The sequence below is a fragment of the Petromyzon marinus genome, chromosome 39, assembly GCF_048934315.1.
Source record: "Petromyzon marinus isolate PM22_M1 ecotype Great Lakes invasive population chromosome 39, UKy_Petmar_22M1.pri1.0, whole genome shotgun sequence".
Classification (NCBI taxonomy): Eukaryota; Metazoa; Chordata; class Hyperoartia; order Petromyzontiformes; family Petromyzontidae; genus Petromyzon; species Petromyzon marinus.
In genome coordinates, this window is record NC_133705.1 from 16,651,964 (window position 1) to 16,674,836 (window position 22,873).

General features: G+C 54.1%; 1 protein-coding gene across 2 annotated transcripts; it reads left to right on the forward strand.

Annotated features, from left to right (window-relative positions):
* The first annotated feature begins 1,336 nt into the window (after window positions 1-1,336).
* Window positions 1,337-22,421, forward strand: LOC116950444 (epithelial sodium channel subunit alpha-like). 2 transcript variants are annotated; one of them, XM_076072954.1, is made up of 15 exons: window positions 1,337-1,504; window positions 7,227-7,343; window positions 8,958-9,064; window positions 9,569-10,238; window positions 10,739-10,922; window positions 11,215-11,405; window positions 12,487-12,590; window positions 12,995-13,158; window positions 14,230-14,328; window positions 14,475-14,589; window positions 15,095-15,173; window positions 15,424-15,481; window positions 15,645-15,700; window positions 16,112-16,187; window positions 16,692-22,421. In XM_076072954.1, the coding sequence occupies exons 4-15, from the start codon at window positions 9,886-9,888 to the stop codon at window positions 17,328-17,330; spliced, it is 2,118 nt and encodes a 705-aa protein (XP_075929069.1). In that variant the 5' UTR covers window positions 1,337-1,504; window positions 7,227-7,343; window positions 8,958-9,064; window positions 9,569-9,885; the 3' UTR covers window positions 17,331-22,421. The 2 variants fall into 2 exon arrangements, with proteins under 2 accessions (XP_075929069.1, XP_032824081.1); XM_032968190.2 differs by lacking the exon at window positions 7,227-7,343.
* The last annotated feature ends 452 nt before the right edge of the window (window positions 22,422-22,873 follow it).

The following is a 22,873-nucleotide window of genomic DNA, read 5'->3' on the forward strand; positions in this document are numbered from 1 at the left end:
GTGAGGATTACAGCTCCACCTGTAGACACACATACACGGTGTGGTGAGGATTACAGCTCCACCTGTAGACACACACACGGTGTGGTGAGGATTACAGCTCCACCTGTAGACACACACACGGTGTGGTGAGGATTACAGCTCCACCTGTAGACATACACACAGCGTGTGGTGAGGAGTACAGCTCCACCTGTAGACACACACACGGTGTGGTGAGGATTACAGCTCCACTTGTAGACACACACACAGCGTGTGGTGAGGATTACAGCTCCACCTGTAGACACACACACGGTGTGGTGAGGATTACAGCTCCACCTGTAGACATACACACAGCGTGTGGTGAGGAGTACAGCTCCACCTGTAGACACACACACGGTGTGGTGAGGAGTACAGCTCCACCTGTAGACACACACACACAGCGTGTGGTGAGGATTACAGCTCCACCTGTAGACACACACAGCGAGTGGTGAGGATTACAGCTCCACCTGTAGACACACACACGGTGTGGTGAGGATTACAGCTCCACCTGTAGACACACAGGGAGTGGTGAGGATTACAGCTCCACTTGTAGACACACACACACACGGTGTGGTGAGGATTACAGCTCCACTTGTAGACACACAGGGAGTGGTGAGGATTACAGCTCCACTTGTAGACACACAGGGAGTGGTGAGGATTACAGCTCCACTTGTAGACACACAGGGAGTGGTGAGGATTACAGCTCCACCTGTAGACACACACACACGGTGTGGTGAGGATTACAGCTCCACCTGTAGACACACACAGCGTGTGGTGAGGATTACAGCTCCACTTGTAGACACACAGGGAGTGGTGAGGATTACAGCTCCACCTGTAGACACACACACAGCGTGTGGTGAGGAGCACTGCAATATATTTTCGGGACCCCACGGTGACCCGAGTTCGATTCCCGCTCACGGCCAACACCAGTGACGATGAATAATGATCCGAAGCGGCCCGAGTCTCTCCCGGTGCGATGTAGACCCTGGCGCGGTGCGTCAACATCGCCACTGGGGAGATAAAGGCGGCCGGGGCGTGGGGTATTGGCCATCCACCCCCTCGCGTGTTCGCTAATTTAAAAAAAAATCACTTGCCCCGACAGTCTGTTAAAGGCCGCATAGCGGGGCGGGAGGGAGGTGGACCGGGGGGGGAGGAGGTGGACCGGGGGGGGCAGGGGGGGGAGGAGGTGGACCGGGGGGGGCAGGAGGGGGAGGAGGTGGGAGGGGGAGGAGGGGGAGGGGGCAGGGGGGGGAGGAGGTGGAGGGGGGCAGGGGGGGGAGGTGGAGGGGGGCAGGAGGGGGAGGAGGTGGGAGGGGGCGCCTTTGTCCAGTGGCTGTGTGCGAGGCTGGGGTGGAGGAGTCGGCGTGGCTCGCCACGGGCAGGCCGGACCGGTTTCGGGTGGCACTCACAGGCGAGACGAGGATCGCTCCCCGCTGCAGAACCTCGCACCCACATCCCGGGTGAGACGCTCCCTCGCCCTCACTCACAGGTGAGGCTCTCTGACGCACACGGGCGATCTCACTCACTCACACACTCATTCACTCACTCATTCACTCACTTATTCATTCACTCATACACTCCCTCATTCACTCATTCACTCCCTCATTCACTCATACACTCATCCACACTCACATACTCATACACTCACTCACTCGTCCACACATACATTCATTCACACACTCACTCATACACTCACTCATCCACTCACTCACTCACACTCGTTCATTCTCCGTGCGAATCGATGGGGCAAGTGCTGTTAGTGAGCACTTAACGCAATGTTACGGCTGGATGGTTCAACACCACGACCGGCCGCCTTTGTCTCCCCAGCCTCGCACAGAGACCCGTAGACCTATCAGATATCTCTCCACTGACATTGGTCGTGAGCGCGAATAAAACTGCGGTCGCCAGGTTCCTAGCGTCATGCACTGACCACCGCTCCCCGACTACACACACACACGTCACTTAAATACACTCATCATACAGTCGTCAAGTCTAGTTGTATGTCTAACCATTGCACGATTGCATATAATAAACTCATTACGCCGCTTAGCACTGACATTTTATTCGAGTCTCGATCTTCGTACGGCTGATGTTGCTGTAAGAGACGCGCCGGTAATAATTATGACTACATCGAGGCGATGGTGGAGCGAGACAATTGAGTCGGGAATGAAACGCGTCTGTTCCATGAGTCCAGGGTTAGTTTAGCGGGCCAGAAGCGATTCCCAGGAGCATTCTTATCGGTTTCAAACACGAGAACTCTGAACAAGTTTCACCATTCTGGGTCTCATCAGCAGCAGCAGGCTGTTTAATCAAATGCTGCTGGATTGTACAAGACTATATTTAAAACATTTAAACCCTTTATTAGATCAGGTAAGGCCCACTGCGCTTTAAAGCTTTTGTATACATTTGCACAAATAACGCAGTGGCGTTATTTGTGCAAATGTATAGCAACCGGAGAATGCGGAGAAAAATCCACGCGGCCACCGGGAGAAAGACACGCAGACTCCAAATAATACAGCAGGCGTCAGGGTCGGGATCGAACCGACGACCTCCTGTAAAGCAGGCGAGGTAGTCAACATCTCCTAGCCACCGCGGTGCCGCATTATAGGCGACAAGGGCACGCGCCATCTCGACACGCGGTGACTCTGTTCACACACACAAGGCGATATTACAGCAGCAGCAGCAGAGTAACAACACACGCACATTCACGAGAATAATTCGAGGAAGGCACCGCTTTAGATTTCTTGGGACGTGTGCAATTATTAAAGAAGAGACTCGACATGAATGTGGATTTGATTAGGAACATTGATCAGTATCACGAGAAGCCGGGTAAGGCGACGAGCGAATTGGGTTCCAGAAGCAATGTGGACAATTTGATGGTAACTGGGTGGAGAATCGAGTGCAAAGTTCCGGAGTAAATATTACGGAGAGAGAGCTACAGGGAAGAAAAGAAGGCGGTGACGGCAGACGTCTGAGAAAGGAGACGGGTGGCGTAGAGACGAGTTCGCAGAATGCAGTTCAAACTTTGGTACGCCTAAATGGGCGCGTTTACGTGAATGTTGGACTTCTTTTGCACCGTACGTAGCCAACCGCGCTAATCGGAGGTGCCGTGGAAGGACAACAAGCTAAAAACAAGAAGCAGTTCTAAAGAAATTAGTTTTCAATCTAGGTGTACGTGTATGGGTGGGTACGTGTATGGGTGGTACGTGTATGGGTGGGTATGTGTATGGGTGGGTACGTGTATGGGTGAGTACGTGTATGGGTGGGTATGTGTATGGGTGAGTACGTGTATGGGTGAGTACGTGTATGGGTGGTACGTGTTGTGTTGACCGTGTGAATTAGTCGTTCACTAAGCTAGGAATCTGCGATTTGGCTGTTGGAGTTTATATATTTTCTTAAAAGCTGTAAGCAAGGATGCAGAACATTTTATTTTAAATAGTAATAAGCAAAAGAAGACAAATAGCCAACTTGTAGTTTACACTATCACTTGCCGTGCAGTTTTTTTGAGAATAAATCTCAAAGATATATTTTTTTCAATCACTTAAATGTTTCGTGTAATTTGTGTTCGTTGCCGTCAAGAGAGAGGCGTGGGGGGTGGGACGGGGCCGTCGTAGCTGGGCGATGTGCTCGAGGATCCCAGGGACGTGGAGAGACTTGGCATCGGGGAACGGGGACCCGCTGACCACCGTCTTAGGGGCCGGCCATAAATGACGTCACGCACCTAGGGGGGGGGGGGGGGAGCGGTCAGACATTTGTGACGATGTGTGAGAAATGTGACGTCACATCACTATGCGCAACTTTAAATAAATATAGACAACACGTTCTACTTAATTAAATATACTTTTTAATAAATGCTTTCTCCTACAACATCAGAGTCCAGCGCCACATTAAATACGCACTACAATGACAATAGTTTAAAGCGATTTGAAGCATGTTTTATTTTGGGGGGAGGGCAGAGATTTGTGACGTCATATTTGAGGGGGGGGTCTGAGTTTTTGTGACGCCGTGTGACGAAGGGGGGGGGGGGTCAAAATTCGTCCAAAATCGCGTGACGTCATTTATGGACGGCCCCTTAGCCCGTAGCCACTCACAACCGTGGCCGGGTGCCGAACTCGGGCAGCCGGGTTCCGACCGCTGCTCCGCCGCTCCCACCCGCTCCCCACTTAAAACGTACACCTGGTTCATCTGTTACCTAGTTCACCAAATCAAGTCAACAATCTGCTCCTCTTACACTCGCTCAGTGTCATGGCAGTGTCCCATCACCTGTATCGGGTTTCCGTGTGTGCAGAGCGGTGTTGTGTGTTTTGTTGTGTGTGTGTGTGTCCGCGTGCTTTTTCGCTTCAAACCCGGCGACCCGAGTTTGATTCCTGCCGACAGCCGGAACAGCGATGATGAATATTTGTCTTGGCCCAGTAGTATGTCTATATAGTAGTATGTCTATATAGTAGTATGTCTATATAGTAGTATGTCTATATAGTAGTATGTCTATATAGTAGTATGTCTATATAGTAGTATGTCTATATAGTAGTATGTCTATATAGTAGTATGTCTATATAGTAGTATGTCTATATAGTAGTATGTCTATATAGTAGTATGTCTATATAGTAGTATGTCTATATAGTAGTATGTCTATATAGTATTATGTCTATATAGTAGTATGTCTATATAGTAGTATGTCTATATAGTAGTATGTCTATATAGTAGTATGTCTATATAGTAGTATGTCTATATAGTAGTATGTCTATATAGTAGTATGTCTATATAGTAGTATGTCTATATAGTAGTATGTCTATATAGTAGTATGTCTATATAGTAGTATGTCTATATAGTAGTATGTCTATATAGTGTCTAAATTTTGACTTAACTTTCGTGACTGCAGGATATTCTATGGTTCTAGATTTGAAGCTTTCGTGACTGCAAGGATTCATACTCTTTGTTTTTTTTTTCGGTAAAGTCACGTAGGTAAAATAAAAGAAAACTAAATTAAATCACGACGTTTCGGAGGCAACACAAGCTTCCGTCTTCAGGTGGAACAGTCACAGCAGAATAGGTGTGCCAAGTGGGCAGCTCTTGAGACGACCGGGCGGCATCTTTTGAGGAAGATTAGCGTCTCAATGAGCTGTGACTTCTTATCTCGTTGTCTGTTAAAAGCTCTAACACATAGGTGAAAATCCTCCCCGTAGAGGTCATTAATTCTGTGACTGTTCCACCTTAAGACGGAAGCTTGTGTTGCCTCCGAAACGTCGTGATTTAATTTAGTTTTATTTTATTTTACCTACGTGACTTTGCCGAAAAAACTAAAGAGTATTCTATGGTTCTTTCGGTAAAGTCACGTAGATAGAAAAAATAACAATAAAATAACAAATAAAGTTAATAAAAAATATCACGACGTTTCGACCGCAACACAAGCAATCGTCTTCTACCTACGTGACTTTATCGAAAGACCCAACGAGTATGAACGCCTGCAGTCACGAAAGCTTTAAGTCAAGATTCATAGAATACGTGTTTGTCTATATAGGGCACCGCGGAGGCGAGATGTTAACTCCCGGCTTTATATACAGGAGGTCGTGGGTTCGATCCCGACCCTGACGCCTGCTGTACGTTTGGAGTTTGCGCGTCTCTCTCCCTCCCGCGTGATTTTCTCCCATACAGAGCAGAGGGAATGGTAAGTTGTACACGCACAGTCTGCAGCAGCAGTAAACTCTACAACGGAACAAAACTATTTCTATTTTCCCAGCTATGATCCCACTGAGCTATGTAGAAGCGACCTGGCTATCACCAATGACAGCTCAACGAAGTGGCTTATCGGATGGAAATATAAGCAGCCAGATACTCTAGAACGCGCGTTTCTTAATGTGGAGGGGGAAACTAGAGGACCCGGAGAAAAATCCACGCGATCACGGGGCGAGAGACTCGCAAACTTCAAATATACAGCAGCAGCAGGCGTCAGGGTCAGGATCGAACCCACGACCTCCTGTACACTACGACCTCCTGTACACTAGGCGAGGTAGTTAACATCTCCTAGCCACCATGATGATAATGAGAGAGAGAGAGACACGCAAACTTCAAATATACAGCAGCAGGCGTCAGGGTCAGGATCGAACCCGCGACCTCCTGTATACCGGGCGAGGTGGTTAACATCTCCTAGCCACCGTGATGATGATGAGAGAGAGAGAGACACGCACACTTCAAATATACAGCAGCAGGCGTCAGGGTCAGGATCGAACCCGCGACCCCTGCAGACAAGGCGAGGCGGATAATATCATGCCACCATGCCGCCCCAGTTTCCATGATCTCTCCACTGCTGCATCAATGCCTCCCCAGTCCGTCAGGCTGTCACCATCACTCGCGACCTAATAATCCGTGCGTGTAGCCCCTATCACGCGAGCTAAATGTCATCGCCCCATCTCGTTCATGGAATTGGGCGGTCATCCCAACGTAGCAGGACCCTCCTGAAAAAGAGTCTTGAGAACAGCCCTTTTGTCGATCCACCGCTGGATGAGATGAGGGCCTACCCATGTCATGGGGGTTGTGTGACTTGTTTTGTTTTACCATACTTCACCGCGCTGGTCAACGTGGCGAGACGTTGGGAGTATAGTACAGAGCAGACCGATGCACTTTGCTGCACTGCCCTTTGTTGACAGCACAGGCCCTGGGTAAAGCAGTGTACAGTTTTCTTAGTTTTTTCGGTAAAGTCACGTTGAAGAGAAACAACAAAATAACAAAATATATATAAAACAATAAAAAATTCTCACGACGTTTCGACCATAACTCAAACGGTCATCATCAAACACCTGATGATGACCGTTTGAGTTATGGTCGAAACGTCGTGAGAATTTTTTATTGTTTTTTATATATATTTTGTTATTTCGTTGTTTCTCTTCAACGTGACTTTACCGAAAAAACTAAGAATATGAATTACTGCAGTCACGAAAGCTTTAAATCAAAATTCAGTGTACAGTTATTTGGAGCAGGCAGCCAGGAATCGTAAGGCTGCTGCAACTTCGTATCCTGGTTGGTGGGGGTGACAGCCCATCATCTCTACAGTGTGAACAAAGTAAGTACCACGTTGTGGTAAAGTCGACAGTGGTTGTGATATGGATATACTCGCCCCCGCCATAAGAATGTGGAATTTACACCACTCTCAGGGCTAAATAGAGGAGATGTTAAGGCTACACGGTGGATCTTTGTCTTCGGTGGCGGTGGAGCAGGCCGTGGGCCCATGTCTACCTCCGCCAGGGGCTGACTCGCCAGCTCGTCCTATGACCGCCGTCCTCCCTGTGATCCACCACTACGGCATGGGAAGGTGGCTGCTTTGGGAAGGCAAGGTGGGTGAGAGGCTCGCCCAATCACGGCCCTCGCTAACAGCACTCGATCCCCCGGGGAGGGAACTTGACGGCCGTGTGAGCGGCGTTTGTCTCCATCGAGGTTCTGGTGCGCTGCGTGCGGCGAGCGGTCTCCGTTGAAGCCGATTGCGTAGTCTGCACCTGCCGCCTTGTGCGAGCGATTTAGTACGGACACGAGTCGAGTAGCGACTGTGAATCGATGTCCGAGTTGTGAATCCAGCTGCTGGCTTCAGCGGAGAGCGAGTGTCGATACCACAGACTCATCACACAGAGACCCACAGACTCATCACACAGAGACCCACAGACTCATCACACAGACACCCACAGACTCGTACAGAGACCCACAGACTCGTACAGAGACCCACAGACTCGTACAGAGACCCACAGACTCGTACAGAGACCCACAAACTCGTACAGAGACCCACAGACTCGTACAGAGACCTACAGACTCATCACACAGAGACCCACAGACTCATCACACAAAGACCCATAGACTCATCACACAGACACCCACAGACTCGTACAGAGACCCACAGACTCATCACACAGACACCCACAGACTCGTACAGAAACCAACAGACTCATACAGAGACCCACAGACTCGTACAGAGACCCACAGACTCATCACACAGATACCCACAGACTCGTACAGAGACCCACAGACTCATCACACAGAGACCCACAGACTCATCACACAGAGACCCACAGACTCGTACAGAGACCCACAGACTCGTACAGAGACCCACAGACTCGTACAGAGAGCCACAGACTCATACAGAGACCCACAGACTCATACAGAGACCCACAGACTCGTACAGAGACCCACAGACTCATCACACAGAGACCCACAGACCCGTACAGAGACCCACAGACTCATCACACAGAGACCCACAGACTCATCACACAGAGACCCACCGACTCATCACACAGAGACCCACCGACTGATCACACAGAGACCCACCGACTCGTCACACAGAGACCCACAGACTCGTCACACAGAGACCCACCGACTCATCACACAGAGACCCAAACACTCATCACACAAACCCACAGGCTCGTCACACAGAGACCCACAGACTCATCACACAGAGACCCACAGACTCGTCACACAGAGACCCACAGACTCATCACACAGAGACCCACAGACTCATCACACAGAGACCCACAGACTCATCACACAGAGACCCACAGACTCATCACACAGAGACCCACCGACTCATCACACAGAGACCCACCGACTCGTCACACAGAGACCCACAGACTCATCACACAGAGACCCACCGACTTGCAATGTGTTCCACTGTTGCGTTGCACCACAGTCACATTTGAGAACTCCTTTAACTTTTCATTTGTGGAGAAGGTGACTGCACCTGCCGTGGCCGGTTCAGAAGCAATGCAAGGCAGCTCACTGCTTGCTGGGGGGGGGGCAGGTGGCCCCCTGATGGCTGGGTGAGGGTGGTGGTGGTGGTGGTATAATTCAGGACGGAGTGCGGCCGGGTCTTTCCGCCGCCGTGTTCCAGAGCGGCGATCTCGGCCGCGCGGTTCTCCGGCCCGGTAACAGCCCGTGCTGTCCCCCTCCCCGTGCCGTGTGAGCAGCCACCCAGACTCAAGAATCTGAGCGTCAGCCGTGAGGACGGGAGAAGCCCACGAGCGTTGTGCTCTCTGCTGAACGGCGCGGCCTAAGGAAGCTCCAGACGCAAGTCGTGAGTTCTTTTTTATTTCTTCTCCAGTGAAAATAAAAACAATGCGCACGCGGTTTTCTGAAATATTAAATGTTAACATTTATTTATAAATATGAATATTTATCAATATTAAATGTGTTTTCTGAAATATGTTTCTCAATCGATGTTGTAAAGGAAGTCTCTTTCGACAGTGAATCTCCGAGGGTCTGTTTGCTTGTTTGTGTGTTTCTCTCCCACTCACCTCGTTTGTGTTTCTCTCCCACTCACCTCGTTTGTCTCCCACTCACCTCGTTTGTGTTTCTCTCCCCACTCACCTCGTTTGTGTTTCTCTCCCACTCACCTCGTTTGTGTTTCTCTTCCACTCACCTCGTTTGTGTTTCTCTCTCGCTAACCTCGTTTGTGTTTCTCTCCCACTCACCTCGTTTGTGTTTCTCTCCCACTCACCTCGTTTGTGTTTCTCTCCCACTCACCTCGTTTGTGTTTCTCTCCCACTCACCTCGTTCCTGCCCCCCCACCCCTCGGCAGCCATTTCACCTCCTCCACCAAAAGCCACCACCACCCCTCGGCGACACCGCAAGCACCCGCGGCCAGGGACCACCGCCTCCACCCGCGGCCAGGGACCACCGCCTCCACCCGCGGCCAGGGACCACCGCCTCCACCCGCGGCCAGGGACCACCGCCTCCACCCGCGGCCAGGGACCACCGCCTCCACCCGCGGCCAGGGACCACCGCCTCCACCCGCGGCCAGGGACCACCGCCTCCACCCGCGGCCAGGGACCACCGCCTCCACCCGCGGCCAGGGACCACCGCCTCCACCCGCCCGCGTCGCGCTCAACCCCCGCGATGGGCGAGCCGGCGGGCACGGGGGACGCGGTGCCGGAGCGCCGGCCGCCCACGGTGCTGGAGTTCTGGAGGGGCAGCGTGACGGACTTCTACGACTCGTACGATGAGATGTTCGAGTTCTTCTGCGACAACACCACCATCCACGGCACCATCCGCCTCGTGTGCTCCAAGCGCAACAAGCTCAAGACGGCCTTCTGGTCGCTGCTCTTCACCGTCACCGTCATCCTCTTCTACTACACGAGCGCCCTCGTCTTCCTGCAGTACTACAGCTACACGGTGGCCGTCACCATGGGCCTCATGTTCCAGCAGAGCACCTTCCCTGCCATCACCGTCTGCAGCCTCAACCCATACCGGTGGGTGGGTTGTGGCGTGTGTTGTGGGTGGGTTGGGTTGTGGTCTGTGTGGTGGGTGGTTTGGGTTGTGGTGTGTGTGTTAATGCACGGGGAAGGCAGGTGGACACCCAGACAGACAGATTGGTGGACACAGACAGAAGGATGGATGGACACTTGGGCAAACATATGGATGGACACTCGGACAACTATACAGATGGACACGGACAGGCAGATGGATACAGACACGGATGGATAGAAGGACGAATGGACACGTGGATAGATGGATGGACAGACTGACTGATGTACGCACACGTGGACACAGTTAGATGGCTGACCACATCATGGACAAACAGATGGATGGACGATGCACAGACAGACAGAACGACGCTGGATGCTGATGGACAGATGGACGGACACGTGTCAAATAAAAAAACACAGAGGCGACCAGGCGCCCTGCGGCCTACACGGGGGATCGTTCTCTTTACCTTTGCCCCCCCCCCCCACACCCACGTGTGCATAAGGTACGAGGTAGTGCAGAGCTCCCTGAGCCAGCTCGACTCGATGACGGGGCAGGCCCTGCAGCAGCTCTATGGCTACCAGCCGCCCGCCACGAAGGCTGCGGGCACTGCCGCCGCCCCGGGAATCCGGCTCGACACCGGCGTCGTCCTGGAGAGGACCGGGCCGGACACCGTCGGCTTCAAGTTGGTGCGCCCGCTGCGTCGGCTCTCGCACGCTCTTCCCACGTCTCCTCGCGCTCTCCCGTCGCTCGCCGCATCTACCTAGCGTCTTCCCGTCCCCGCCCCGAGTGTCGTACGTCCCCGTGCATCCCCGCGTCTTCGCCGCGCCCACGTCGTCCTCCCGCGCGTCCTCGCGCCTCCTCGCCGCGTCCCCGGCGCGTGAACAACGAGTTCCCGCCGCGTCTCCGGCCGACGTCCTCCGTGTCTCCCCCCCCCCTCCTCCTCCCCCCGTCCCCCGCTCCCCTCCGCCCCCCGTGCAGTGCAACGCGACGGGCGGCGACTGCTTCTACCAGTCGTACGGGTCGGGCGTGCAGGCGGTGACCGAGTGGTACACCTTCCAGTACGTCAACATCATGAGCCAGGTTCCCTCCTACATCAAGCAGTCCGACGACGCCAACATCGAGGACTTCATCTTCTCCTGCATGTTCAGCGGGATGCCCTGCAGCGACAGGCGAGCGCGTGTCAACTCGCACTTCGCATTGCGCGAGTTGCAATAGTTCGCATCGTTATTATTATGAATGATCACTAGAATGCACTTATTCATCCAGGAATGCCCGAGTGAGTCGAAGGACTCTTTGTATTTCAACTGGGTCTCCCGCTGCATTGGAGTTTTTTATTTGAGGATGTTATCGGCCAATTAATGACGAGTGTTTATTGTACGTGCGGGAGGAAAGCGAAGCGCCCAGAGAAAATCCACATGCGTGCGAGGGGGCAACGCTCTATCCTCATGCAGATGGAAACAGATGCCGGTTAGTTGACTTGCTGTACCGCCTTCTCCTGGTAATCAAGGGTATGGCACCACCTCGACGCCCACGGGAAGGGAGTTTCGCAACAACGCCTGGAGTAGAGCCAGCGGCCCGTGCAGCAGCGTAGCCACCACCACCACTGCCACCACCACCACCACCACTGCCGCCACCATCCGGCTGTTTCAGGAGGGTCCTGCCAGGTTTTTCGTAGTAGGGGGCTGCGGCTGCCGCTGCTGTCTTTTCCGAAACGAGTAATTTCCAGGTAATATTTTTTTAATTCGGCCGATTCTGGCCCTGACGCCAGCACACCATGGCCTACGCTTGAGAATGGCGTCTTTAACGTCCATTGTGAATGAAGCAGACGGTGTGGAGTGTCGTAGTTATTACACAAAGATCCCCCGCATAGACGTAGACAGACTGTCGGGAGAAGTGCTATTAGCGGGTAGCACCTATGAAGGCCGGCACGGCACACGATGGGGTGGGTGGCCAGCACCACGCCCGACCGCTTTTGTCTCCCTAGTGGCGATGTTTACTCATGACACGAGGTAATCACTTGAGTTAACCTAGTGGAGGCCCAGGACCGGTTCAGAGAATCATCACTGGTGTTGGCTGTGAGCGGGAATCGAACTCGGGTCGCTGGGTTCGTAGCGCAGTGCGCTCACCGCTGCACCACCGCTCTCCACAAGTGCGCAGACGCACACGCACACCGACACGTACCTACAAGCGTGTGCGCTTCCACTAAGTGCGGCTCTCTGTCTCCGCCGTCTTTGTATCCCCGGCGTGCAGTGAATACAGCCGCTTCCACCACCCGACTTACGGCAACTGCTACACGTTCAACAGCGCCAACTCGTCCAAACTGTGGCAAGCCTCCAAGCCGGGCCGAGACTATGGTGAGTCTCACTAACCGGGTTGGGACTACGGTGAGCCCCGCTCTGCCGGCTTCTCCCGAGCGCCGCGTCGCAGCACGAGTCGTGTCCCGACCCGGCCGACCCGAGTTCGATTCCCGCTCACGGCCGCAACACTGGTGACGACTCTCCGAATCGGTCCTAGGCCTTCCTCTCGGTCGACCTTGCCTCAAACGAGTTCTCGGTGGCGTGCGTAAGAACATCAGCGGCTCGAGAAGACAAAGGCGGTCGGGCAGGGTGCCGGCCGCACCGCCCCCTTCGTGCGCCGCTCGCGAGCGGCCGCGGGGCCGTACGGGGCGATGCGTTGGTCTCGCGTGAACGTGCGCGGTTCGCGGGGCGACGCCGCCGCCGTCGCCGCGTGAGAGTAAGCGCCCTGCTTGCCGTGCCAGGCCTGTCGCTGATCCTGCGCACGGAGCAGAACGACTACATCCCCTTCCTGTCCACGGTGGCGGGCGCCCGCATCATGGTACACGACCAGGAGTCGCCGCCCTTCATGGAGGAGGGCGGCTTCGACATGCGCCCGGGCTTCGAGACCTCGCTCGGCATCCGCATGGTGCGAGGCGCCGCGCGGGCATCGTGCTGCAGGGTGCCGTGGGTAGCGTCGGGCAGAGCGGGGCGCCGTGGGTATTGTGCGGTGGAGCGTGGCATCGTGCGACTTTATAAGGCGTTGTAGGATGCATAAAAGAAATTGTGGGATGGAGCAGAGCATTGTGGGATGAACGTTGTGGGGCATTGGTAAATGTTATTTTGAACAAAAACACGAAAGATTGACATTGCTACTCTCCTTCCCTTATTTGTTTTATTATCACTTTATGGCACCCCAGAGGTGTGTGACGTGCGGTGTGTGACACGGTGTGATGCGCGATGTGTGAATCGCGGTGTGTGACATGGTGTGACACGCGGTGTGTGACACGGTGTGTGATGCGGTGTGTGACGCGGTGTGTGATGTGCGGTGTGTGACGCGGTGTGTGACGTGCGGTGTGTGACGTGTGACGTGCAGTGTGACGTGCGGTGTGTGACATGGTGTGAGACGCGGTGTGACGCACGGTGTATGACGTGTGGTGTGTGACACGGTATGACGTGTGGTCTGTGACACGGTGTGATGCGCAATGTGTGAATCATGGTGTGTGACATGGTGTGACGTGTGGTGTGTGACACGGTGTGACGTGCGGTGTGTGACATGCGGTGTGTGACTCGCGGTGTGTGACATGGTGTGACGCACGGTGTGTGACCCGCGGTGTGTGACATGGTGTGACATGCGGTGTGTGACGTGTGCTGTGTGACACGGTATGACGTGCGGTGTGTGACGTGCGGTGTGTGACGTGCGGTGTGTGACGTGCGGTGTGTGACGTGCGATGTGTGACATGCGGTGTGTGACGTGCGGTGTGTGACATGCGGTGTGTGACTCGCGGTGTGTGACATGGTGTGACGCACGGTGTGTGACCCGCGGTGTGTGACCCGCGGTGTGTGACATGGTGTGTGACATGCGGTGTGTGACGTGTGGTGTGTGACACGGTGTGACGTGTGGTGTGTGACGTGTGTGTGTGACGCACGGTGTGTGGCCCGCGGTGTGTGACGCATCGTGTGTGACGCACGGTGAGACGCATGCCTTGTTCTTGTACAGTTGGAGGCGACTCGAATGCCCGACCCGTACGGGAACTGCACGGAGGACGGCAGCAACGTTCCCGTGTTGAACCTCTACTCCTCCGCCTACACCGTGCAGGTGCCGGAGTCCCCCGCCCGTCCCCCCGCCACCGCCGCCAAACCACAGACGCCGCGCCACGCGTTAACGGAGATGATATCGCAGACAGGGATCGGCGTGTTTACTCGTGTGTGTGTGTGTGTGCGTGTGTGTGTGCATGCGTGCAGGCGTGCGTGCGCTCCTGCTTCCAGCTAGCGCTGGTGGAGGCGTGTGGCTGTGGTTACTACTTCTACCCCCTCCCTCCCAACGCCTCCTACTGCAGCTACAATAACACGGCGTGGGGTAACAAAGACAAAGATCCCCCGCACTTGTTAGGGCACGTGCTGTTAGCGAGTAGCACCTATGAAAGGCCGGCACGGCACGCAAGGAGGTGGGTGGCCAGCGCCACGCTTGACCACCTTTGTCTCCCCAGTGCTGATGTCGAGTCGACCTGGACGAGGCCCAGTCCTGGTGCCAATGTCGCCGACGGTAGCCGTGGCTGGGAATCGAACTCGAGTTAGCTGACCTTTAGAGCTGTTTAGCTTGTTGTCCTTCCCCCACACCTCCCGGTTAGCTCGGTTGGCTACGCACGGTGCGAAATAAGTTCGACATACAAATGTACGACCACTGCACCGCCAGTCGCTGCACCGCCGCTTCCCGCTCGTACCACGCCACCTTGGGGACGTGGCGCTCCGTGGGTTCGGTGAAGACCGCAGAGTCGCTCTGCGGTGGTGACGCTGCGAGTGAAGGGAGAGGGTTGTGGGCGTTGGTGACGGGGTGTGCGGCCTCCCTCTGTGTCTGCCGGCAGGACACTGCTACTACAAACTCTACCGACAATTCATCTCCGACGAGCTCGGCTGCGTCGACAAATGTGCACAGCCCTGCACGTACGTCACCCTCTCCCGCCCCCGCATCCCGTCTGCCTTGCGTTCGAGGAATTGGGTTCCTTCTCATTCATTGTGGCCGTGTCCGAGCATTGAGCTGGAAACGGCGATATCCAAATATTTCGTCGCAACATCGTGAGATGTGGTGGTAGCCTAGGGGAGGGCCTTCGTCCAACAGTGGATAGACCGTGGCTGCTGATGAGTATTGAAAACAAAGGCTTTTGTCCCACTTGCTTCGATGTTTTGTTCCCAGTACGAAGCGCTTTGCCGTGACCCCAGGATACGCCGCCTGGCCTGACAGCAGCTCCGAGGTGAGGCCCACAACCTCCTGGCACCGTCAACCTCGTCCATGCGCCGTGTTGGAGAATGATAATGACAAAAATAATTTACGCTTAACACGAACGCACGATCACACGACTTTTCCATCCTCGCGCATCGTGTGTAACGTGTTGTGTGCGCGTTTCTGTTCCGTAGAAATGGATCTTCAACCTCCTCTCCTTGCAGAATAATTACTCCGTCACCACTGTGAGGTAAGACGCACACTTTTCTTTTTACTAATAACTTTTTTTTATTTTAGCAGGTCAGGCCCACAGCGATCTGGCCACAAATGATCGCCCAATAAAGTGGCTTATCACATGGAAATGTATAACAGCCAAACGCACGTTGATTCTAAATGTGGATGGAAAAACTGGAAGACGCAAACAATAAAAATATACAGGCGTCAGGTTCGGGACTGAACCTACGGCCTCCTGCATACCAGGCGAGGTAGTTAACATCTCGCCACTGCGGCACCCAGAAAAGTAAACAAAAATCCCCTGAAAAAACGTGTTACGACACCATAACGTTGCGCAACCATCGGCCTTCTGGGCCTTACGCGTCGCTGGCTCCCAGCACCTTCGTGCGATTAATCGGGCGAGCGCTGCCGCGTCTCCCTCTGTCAGGAACGACGTGGCCAAGCTGAACGTTTACTTCCGGGAGCTCAACATGAAGACGATCAGCGAGTCGGCCGCCACCAACGTGAGTCCCACACTCGCGACGGCCGGAACGCGCGGGGATGAGTTGTCGGTGCGTGTGAGCGAGTTGGTCGCGGGTGCGTGTGCGGAGAGTGGATGATGAAAATAACTTGACGCAACATCGCAGTGGGGTCTCGTAATTGGATGTTCGAAAATCCGAACAGTTAGGTCAGTGGCCTACTGGCCATGCAATCCCCACCATTATGGGAGTCTCGGGTATCGCGCGATGATCCCGTTGTTATCCACCGGCTCCGCATTCGGGCCGCCAGTGGTGTGGTTGGCGTGGGCCAACCCCCTGTCCGGTTGGCCTCGCCTTCGTAGGCCGCGGGCCGGGCCCCCGCGGCCCGCAGGCCCCGGTGCCGCGGTGTCGCCTGCGCGCTCGAAGGCTCCTCCGTGGGTGTGCGCCATCGGCGCCGTGTCGACGCGACGTTCGAGCCGACGCCAATCGAATCTCTTTTCTTCTCCTCCTCCATCCCACCCCACCCCCGCTCACCGCTCACGCCCGCAGGTCATCTGGCTGCTGTCGAACATCGGCAGCCAGTGGAGCTTGTGGTTCGGCTCCTCGGTGCTGTCGTGGCTCGAGGTGGGGGAGCTCGGCATCGACTGCTGCATCATGGTCTTCGTCTTGGCCTACCGCCGGCGCCGGTCGCGCGCCGAGCGCCGAAGAGCTCGCGGCACGGGCGACTCCGAGGCGGCGCCACCGCCGCCGCCCAGCTTCCGCGAGGCGCTGGGCTGCGCCAACGCGGCCTACGTCGGCGGTAACGACGACGGCGGCGGCGGCGTCGCGATCGGGGGCCCCACGGAGCGCCCCCCCCCGTGGCGACGCGGCTCGCTGACGCGCAACGCCTGCTCGTTCTCCGTCGTCGCCGACATCAGCTGCCCCCCCGCGGCGGCCGCGAAACCGACGGTCGGGGCCTCCCGCGACGCCGCCGCCGCGGAGGCCCTGCCGCCGGACTACGGCTCCCTGCGGCGCGTGCCCGAGGGGTACGTCGCTGTGAGCCCCGACCCCGGCGGGCCGCCCCGCGGGGGGGCCGGCGCGCCGCTGCTCTCCCCGCGCGTCTCGGCGCTGGTGGCGAGCGGCAGGGAGGTTTTGCGGCGCCGCTCGGCGTCGCTCACTGTCGTGTCCTTCGCCGTTGAGGAGGCCTGAGGGGGCCGCGTGACACCGGGCCCCCCCCCTTCCCCCCCAGGTCTCCGAAGGTGTCGGGGGGGCCGCGTTGTGACGTCGCGCCACCCAAGGGTTGATCGCCATGCGACGTGGTGAAACGTGCCGATTCGGGGTTAGATTTGACAAAAGTCGATTCGGCTCAATGACAATCGACAAATAAATGTTGCCGCGGGTAGTGCTCCCCCTCTTGTTCCCGTGTCAGCGGGGTTCACGCGACCCGGTCACACGGCATACGCGTAACGTCACCGAATAACCTTTTCAAATCTATCCCCACGCTCGCCACGCTTGCGTCGAATCGTTTTGCGCGAACATCGATAATTTTTTATCGCACGTTTCTGCAGATTATACCTCCTATAGTCTTCTGACATATTTTACCATCTCCATGCAAGGCAGGGGGCGTCGTGTTCCTGTGACCCCGAATCAAGACGCTAAATTGTGTCGCCGGTGGCTCCTGCTCAGAGCCGCGATGCATATCCCGTGTGCTTGCAAAATCGCACGAGATTCTTCTCAAATAATGTCGATGTCCTTATCGAGCATGGTAGTTAAATAACGTGCTCAATCGGCGAGCTTCAATTAATCAGCATTTCTTGCAATAGTTTATTGTAATTTGCAATGTCATCACTTTACAAAACAAATTGTGTAATGCAAGCTACCTGTTGTGCTTTAAAATTTGATTTACCGCTCTATATAAATCAGCTCAAGCCTCCCGTAAATCACATGACGTCTACGTGGGCGCCCCCACTCTGAACTCCGCCCACTGTGAGAACGGATTCCTCTCCGTGCAGCGGCAGCAGCGTCGAGATCCTGATGCAGCCTCTTCCTCTCCATCCTTATCTCTCCTGACCCTTCACTCCCGTTCCTCCGCTCCTTCTCCTCCCACTCCCCTTTCTTTGTCTCCTCTCTTCCCTCTCCCGTTCCTTTCTCTGTTTCCATCCATTACATCCCTGACTCCACTCCCTTCCTGCGATGTAACCACAGTTAACAAAGTTGCTCGTGGGTTCCAATTCATCATCCTAACGTTTTGTGAAACTCTTTTTTTTCTCTCGAGTGTTTCAGCATGACATTGCCAGCCTAGACGAGGTGTTGTAGAACCCGATTTCCCCGATTTAACCAAAAACAGACGGCACCGGGTGAGAACATCGCGGCGATGAAACGCGCTGCGTGGCGCCAAGGCGGCGTGCGTGCGGACGTGCCGACGATCAACGTCGATCCTTTTGCTCCCGATACGTCACGTAAAACAACACGCCACGTGAAACTGTGCTCCATTTGAAAAATGATTCGAGTGACACGGAGGCACGCGCGCAGCACGCCGACCCCGCACGAGGCGCCAGCAGGCAGGGGTGACGGAGAACGAAACGAGGGAGGGGCGTACGCGACGGGTCACGGAATTGCGGGGATTGACTTTCGGAATTGCTCGGGGCCAACGACCGCGACGGTTCACTGAATCGTGGGCAGGTCGAGTGGCCGGTTGGCCCGGCCCGGCCCGCTCGCCGATCGTGCGACGTAAACTCTCGCGCACCCCGAAGTGAGCGCGGCTCGGGGTTCGAGCCGCGCTCCAGGCTGCGACGAACGGAACGCCGCCGATCGGCGCGCAGGCTGGCGGGTGTGGGGGCACACGGTGGGGATTATCGCCCGCAGGAGGATTGGACGCGATGTGGTGTAGACGGCACGCGAGGAGGCAGAGTTCTGAGCGGAGCCGACGCCATTGAGCGAGCGGTGGGGGAGAGGGAGGGAAGGGATTTTGGTGCCGGGTAGCCAGAGCCCCGTTTTGAATGTTGACGATTGCTTCTCGAGGCAGGTGTTGTTGTTGTTGTTGCTCGCTGTTGTTGTTGCCTGCGAGCGACGTTGAACTGTGACCAGTGGAGCGACATTTCATTTAAACATTTCGGAGCCCGAGTGCCACAGTTCCGCTACTGAAGGCAGTGCAGTCCTTGACGTGGTGGTGGTGGTGCAGAGACTCGGGGCTGCTGCTACTGCTGTGCAACATTTCTGTGGTCCACACACACACACACTGTGAGATTAGAGATGGTCCACACTTGCTGTGAGATTAGAGATGGTCCACACTTGCTGTGAGATTGGAGATGGTCCACACACACTGTGAGATTGGAGATGGTCCACACACACTGTGAGATTAGAGATGGTCCACCCAAACTCGCTGTGAAATTAGAGATGGTCCACACACACACTGTGAGATTAGAGATGGTCCACACACACACACACACTGTGAGATTAGAGATGGTCCACACACACTGTGAGATTAGAGATGGTCCACACACACTCACTGTGAGATTAGAGATGGTCCACACACACTCACTGTGAGATTAGAGATGGTCCACACACACTGTGAGATTAGAGATGGTCCACACACACTGTGAGATTAGAGATGGTCCACACACACTCACTGTGAGATTAGAGATGGTCCACACACGTTGTGAGATTAGAGATGGTCCACACTCGCTGTGAGATTAGAGATGGTCCACACACACTCACTGTGAGATTAGAGATGGTCCACACACACACGCTGTGAGATTAGAGATGGTCCACACACACACGCTGTGAGATTAGAGATGGTCCACACACACACACTGTGAGATTAGAGATGGTCCACACACGCTGTGAGATTAGAGATGATCCACACTCGCTGTGAGATTAGAGAAGATCCACACACACTCACTGTGAGATTAGAGATGGTCCACACACACTGGGAGATTAGAGATGGTCCACACACACTGTGAGATTAGAGATGGTCCACACTCACACACTGTGAGATTAGAGATGATCCACACACACTGTGAGATTAGAGATGGTCCACACTCACTCACTGTGAGATTAGAGATGGTCCACACTCACTCACTGTGATATTAGAGATGGTCCACACAAACTCACTGTGAGATTAGAGATGGTCCACACACTGTGAGATTAGAGATGGTCCACATACACTCACTGTGAGATTAGAGATGGTCCACATACACTCACTGTGAGATTAGAGATGGTCCACATTCACTGTGAGATTAGAGATGGTCCACACACACACACTGTGAGATTAGAGATGGTCCACACACACGCTGTGAAATTAGAGATGGTCCACACTCACTGTGAGATTAGAGATGGTCCACACACACTCACTGTGAAATTAGAGATGGTCCACATACACTGTGAGATTAGAGATGGTCCACACACACTCACTGTGAGATTAGAGATGGTCCACACTCACTGTGAGATTAGAGATGGTCCACACACAGTCACTGTGAGATTAGAGATCGTCCACACACACACTGTGAGATTAGAGATGGTCCACATACACTCACTGTGATATTAGAGATGGTCCACACAAACTTACTGTGAGATTAGAGATGGTCCACACACTGTGAGATTAGAGATGGTCCACACACACACAATGTGAGATTAGAGATGGTCCACACACACGCTGTGAAATTAGAGATGGTCCACACTCACTGTGAGATTAGAGATGGTCCACACACACTCACTGTGAAATTAGAGATGGTCCACATACACTGTGAGATTAGAGATGGTCCACACACACTCACTGTGAGATTAGAGATGGTCCACACTCACTGTGAGATTAGAGATGGTCCACACACAGTCACTGTGAGATTAGAGATCGTCCACACACACACTGTGAGATTAGAGATGGTCCACATACACTCACTGTGATATTAGAGATGGTCCACACAAACTCACTGTGAGATTAGAGATGGTCCACACACTGTGAGATTAGAGATGGTCCACACACACTCACTGTGAGATTAGAGATGGTCCACATATACTCACTGTGAGATTAGAGATTGTCCACATTCACTGTGAGATTAGAGATGGTCCACATATACTCACTGTGAGATTAGAGATTGTCCACATTCACTGTGAGATTAGAGATGGTCCACACACACACTGTGAGATTAGAGATGGTCCACAAACACACACACACACACTGTGAGATTAGAGATGGTCCAAACACACACACTGTGAGATTAGAGATGGTCCACACACACTCACTGTGAGATTAGAGATGGTCCACACACTCACTGTGAGATTAGAGATGGTCCACACACACTCACTGTGAGATTAGAGATGGTCCACACACACTCACTGTCAGATTAGAGATGGTCCACACACACACTGAGATTAGAGATGGTCCACACTCGCTGTGAGTTTAGAAACGACAACAATACGGGGGGGAAATGGTCTTCAATTAAAGTCTGTGCAGAATATAGAATCAATCAAACACGCCCGCGACAATTACAGCCGTAGATGTAAAACCCAAAGACGCTTGATTAGTGACGAGGATATAAACACTCATTTTCCCTCCATCCAGATTTCAGCCTTGGACATTTCACGACGCCGTTCTTCGTTCACTGCCCACCACGATGTTGCTGACGCCGCGTTTCTGCAATGTATCCGAAATTGCGTAGCATGGGAGCGTTTAATCCGTGGTGTTAAAATCGTTTAACTCTTTAAAAAAAAAATCGTGACGACAGAATGCGTACGGAGTGATTCGCGACGGGTCCTGCTGTACTCCGAGCAGCTTTCAATTCGTGACGGCCACGCTCTTCCACCTCGTTTGTCGTGCCTTGGTCAACCCCACATCGTGACCTTGTCTACAGAGGAGGGAGGGGTCACCACGCGGTCTAAACAAAATGTTTCGCAGCATGAGTGACCGTGCGATCTGCCCTCGCCCCGTGACAGCCTGCAGCACCCGTCACCCAACACGTGACATTGCTGCCCAACATTATTTGATGACTCAGAATTGAGAAGGGGCGGGGTCGGTTGGTCTGCTCCTTCGCTAACAGCACTTGCCCCAACAGTCTGCTGAGCCTACGCCTGGGGGATCTTTGTCGTGATGGGGGTGGGGCGATGGAGGGGACGAGAGGGCTGTGGCGGGGCAATGCCCGGCGAGACGCTCACAGACGAAGAAGAAGAGCAGCGCGGTCGTCGTGTGGCTCACGATGTCAACCAACGGGGAAATCGACACGGGGTGTAATCCTTGATTTTATACTTAGAGATTGGTGCTCAGTGATAATGGTCATAATAAAATATTGGCAGCGTTATTCCGAGTATCGATCGTACGCCTCGATTATTATTTTATCATTAAGAGTATTGATCGCATGAATCGATTATCATCATTATTATTTTAATTAACGTAAACGCGTTCTCGGGTTTCTTATTTTGTGCAACGAGGAACGTCCGAGCGGTGCAGAGAAGAAGAATGGTGAAGGCGTGAGTCACGTGGTGCCGTGAGTCACGTGGTGCCGTGATGTCTCGGGGTGCCGTGTTGTCTCGGGGTGGGGGTCACCCCCCCCCCCCTCTCGTGTGTCCCCCCCCCCTTGTCCCCCAACCCCCCCCCCCCTCTTATGCCCCCCAGCAGTCGCCAGCGTGTCCGTCACCGTACACAACCAGACCCTCAACGCGACACCCAGAGGGCAGGCAAACTCCTCGTTTAGACGTCGTTTACACTTCGTTTAGACGTCGTTTAGACATCGTGCACAAACTGCAACTCGCTAATGACC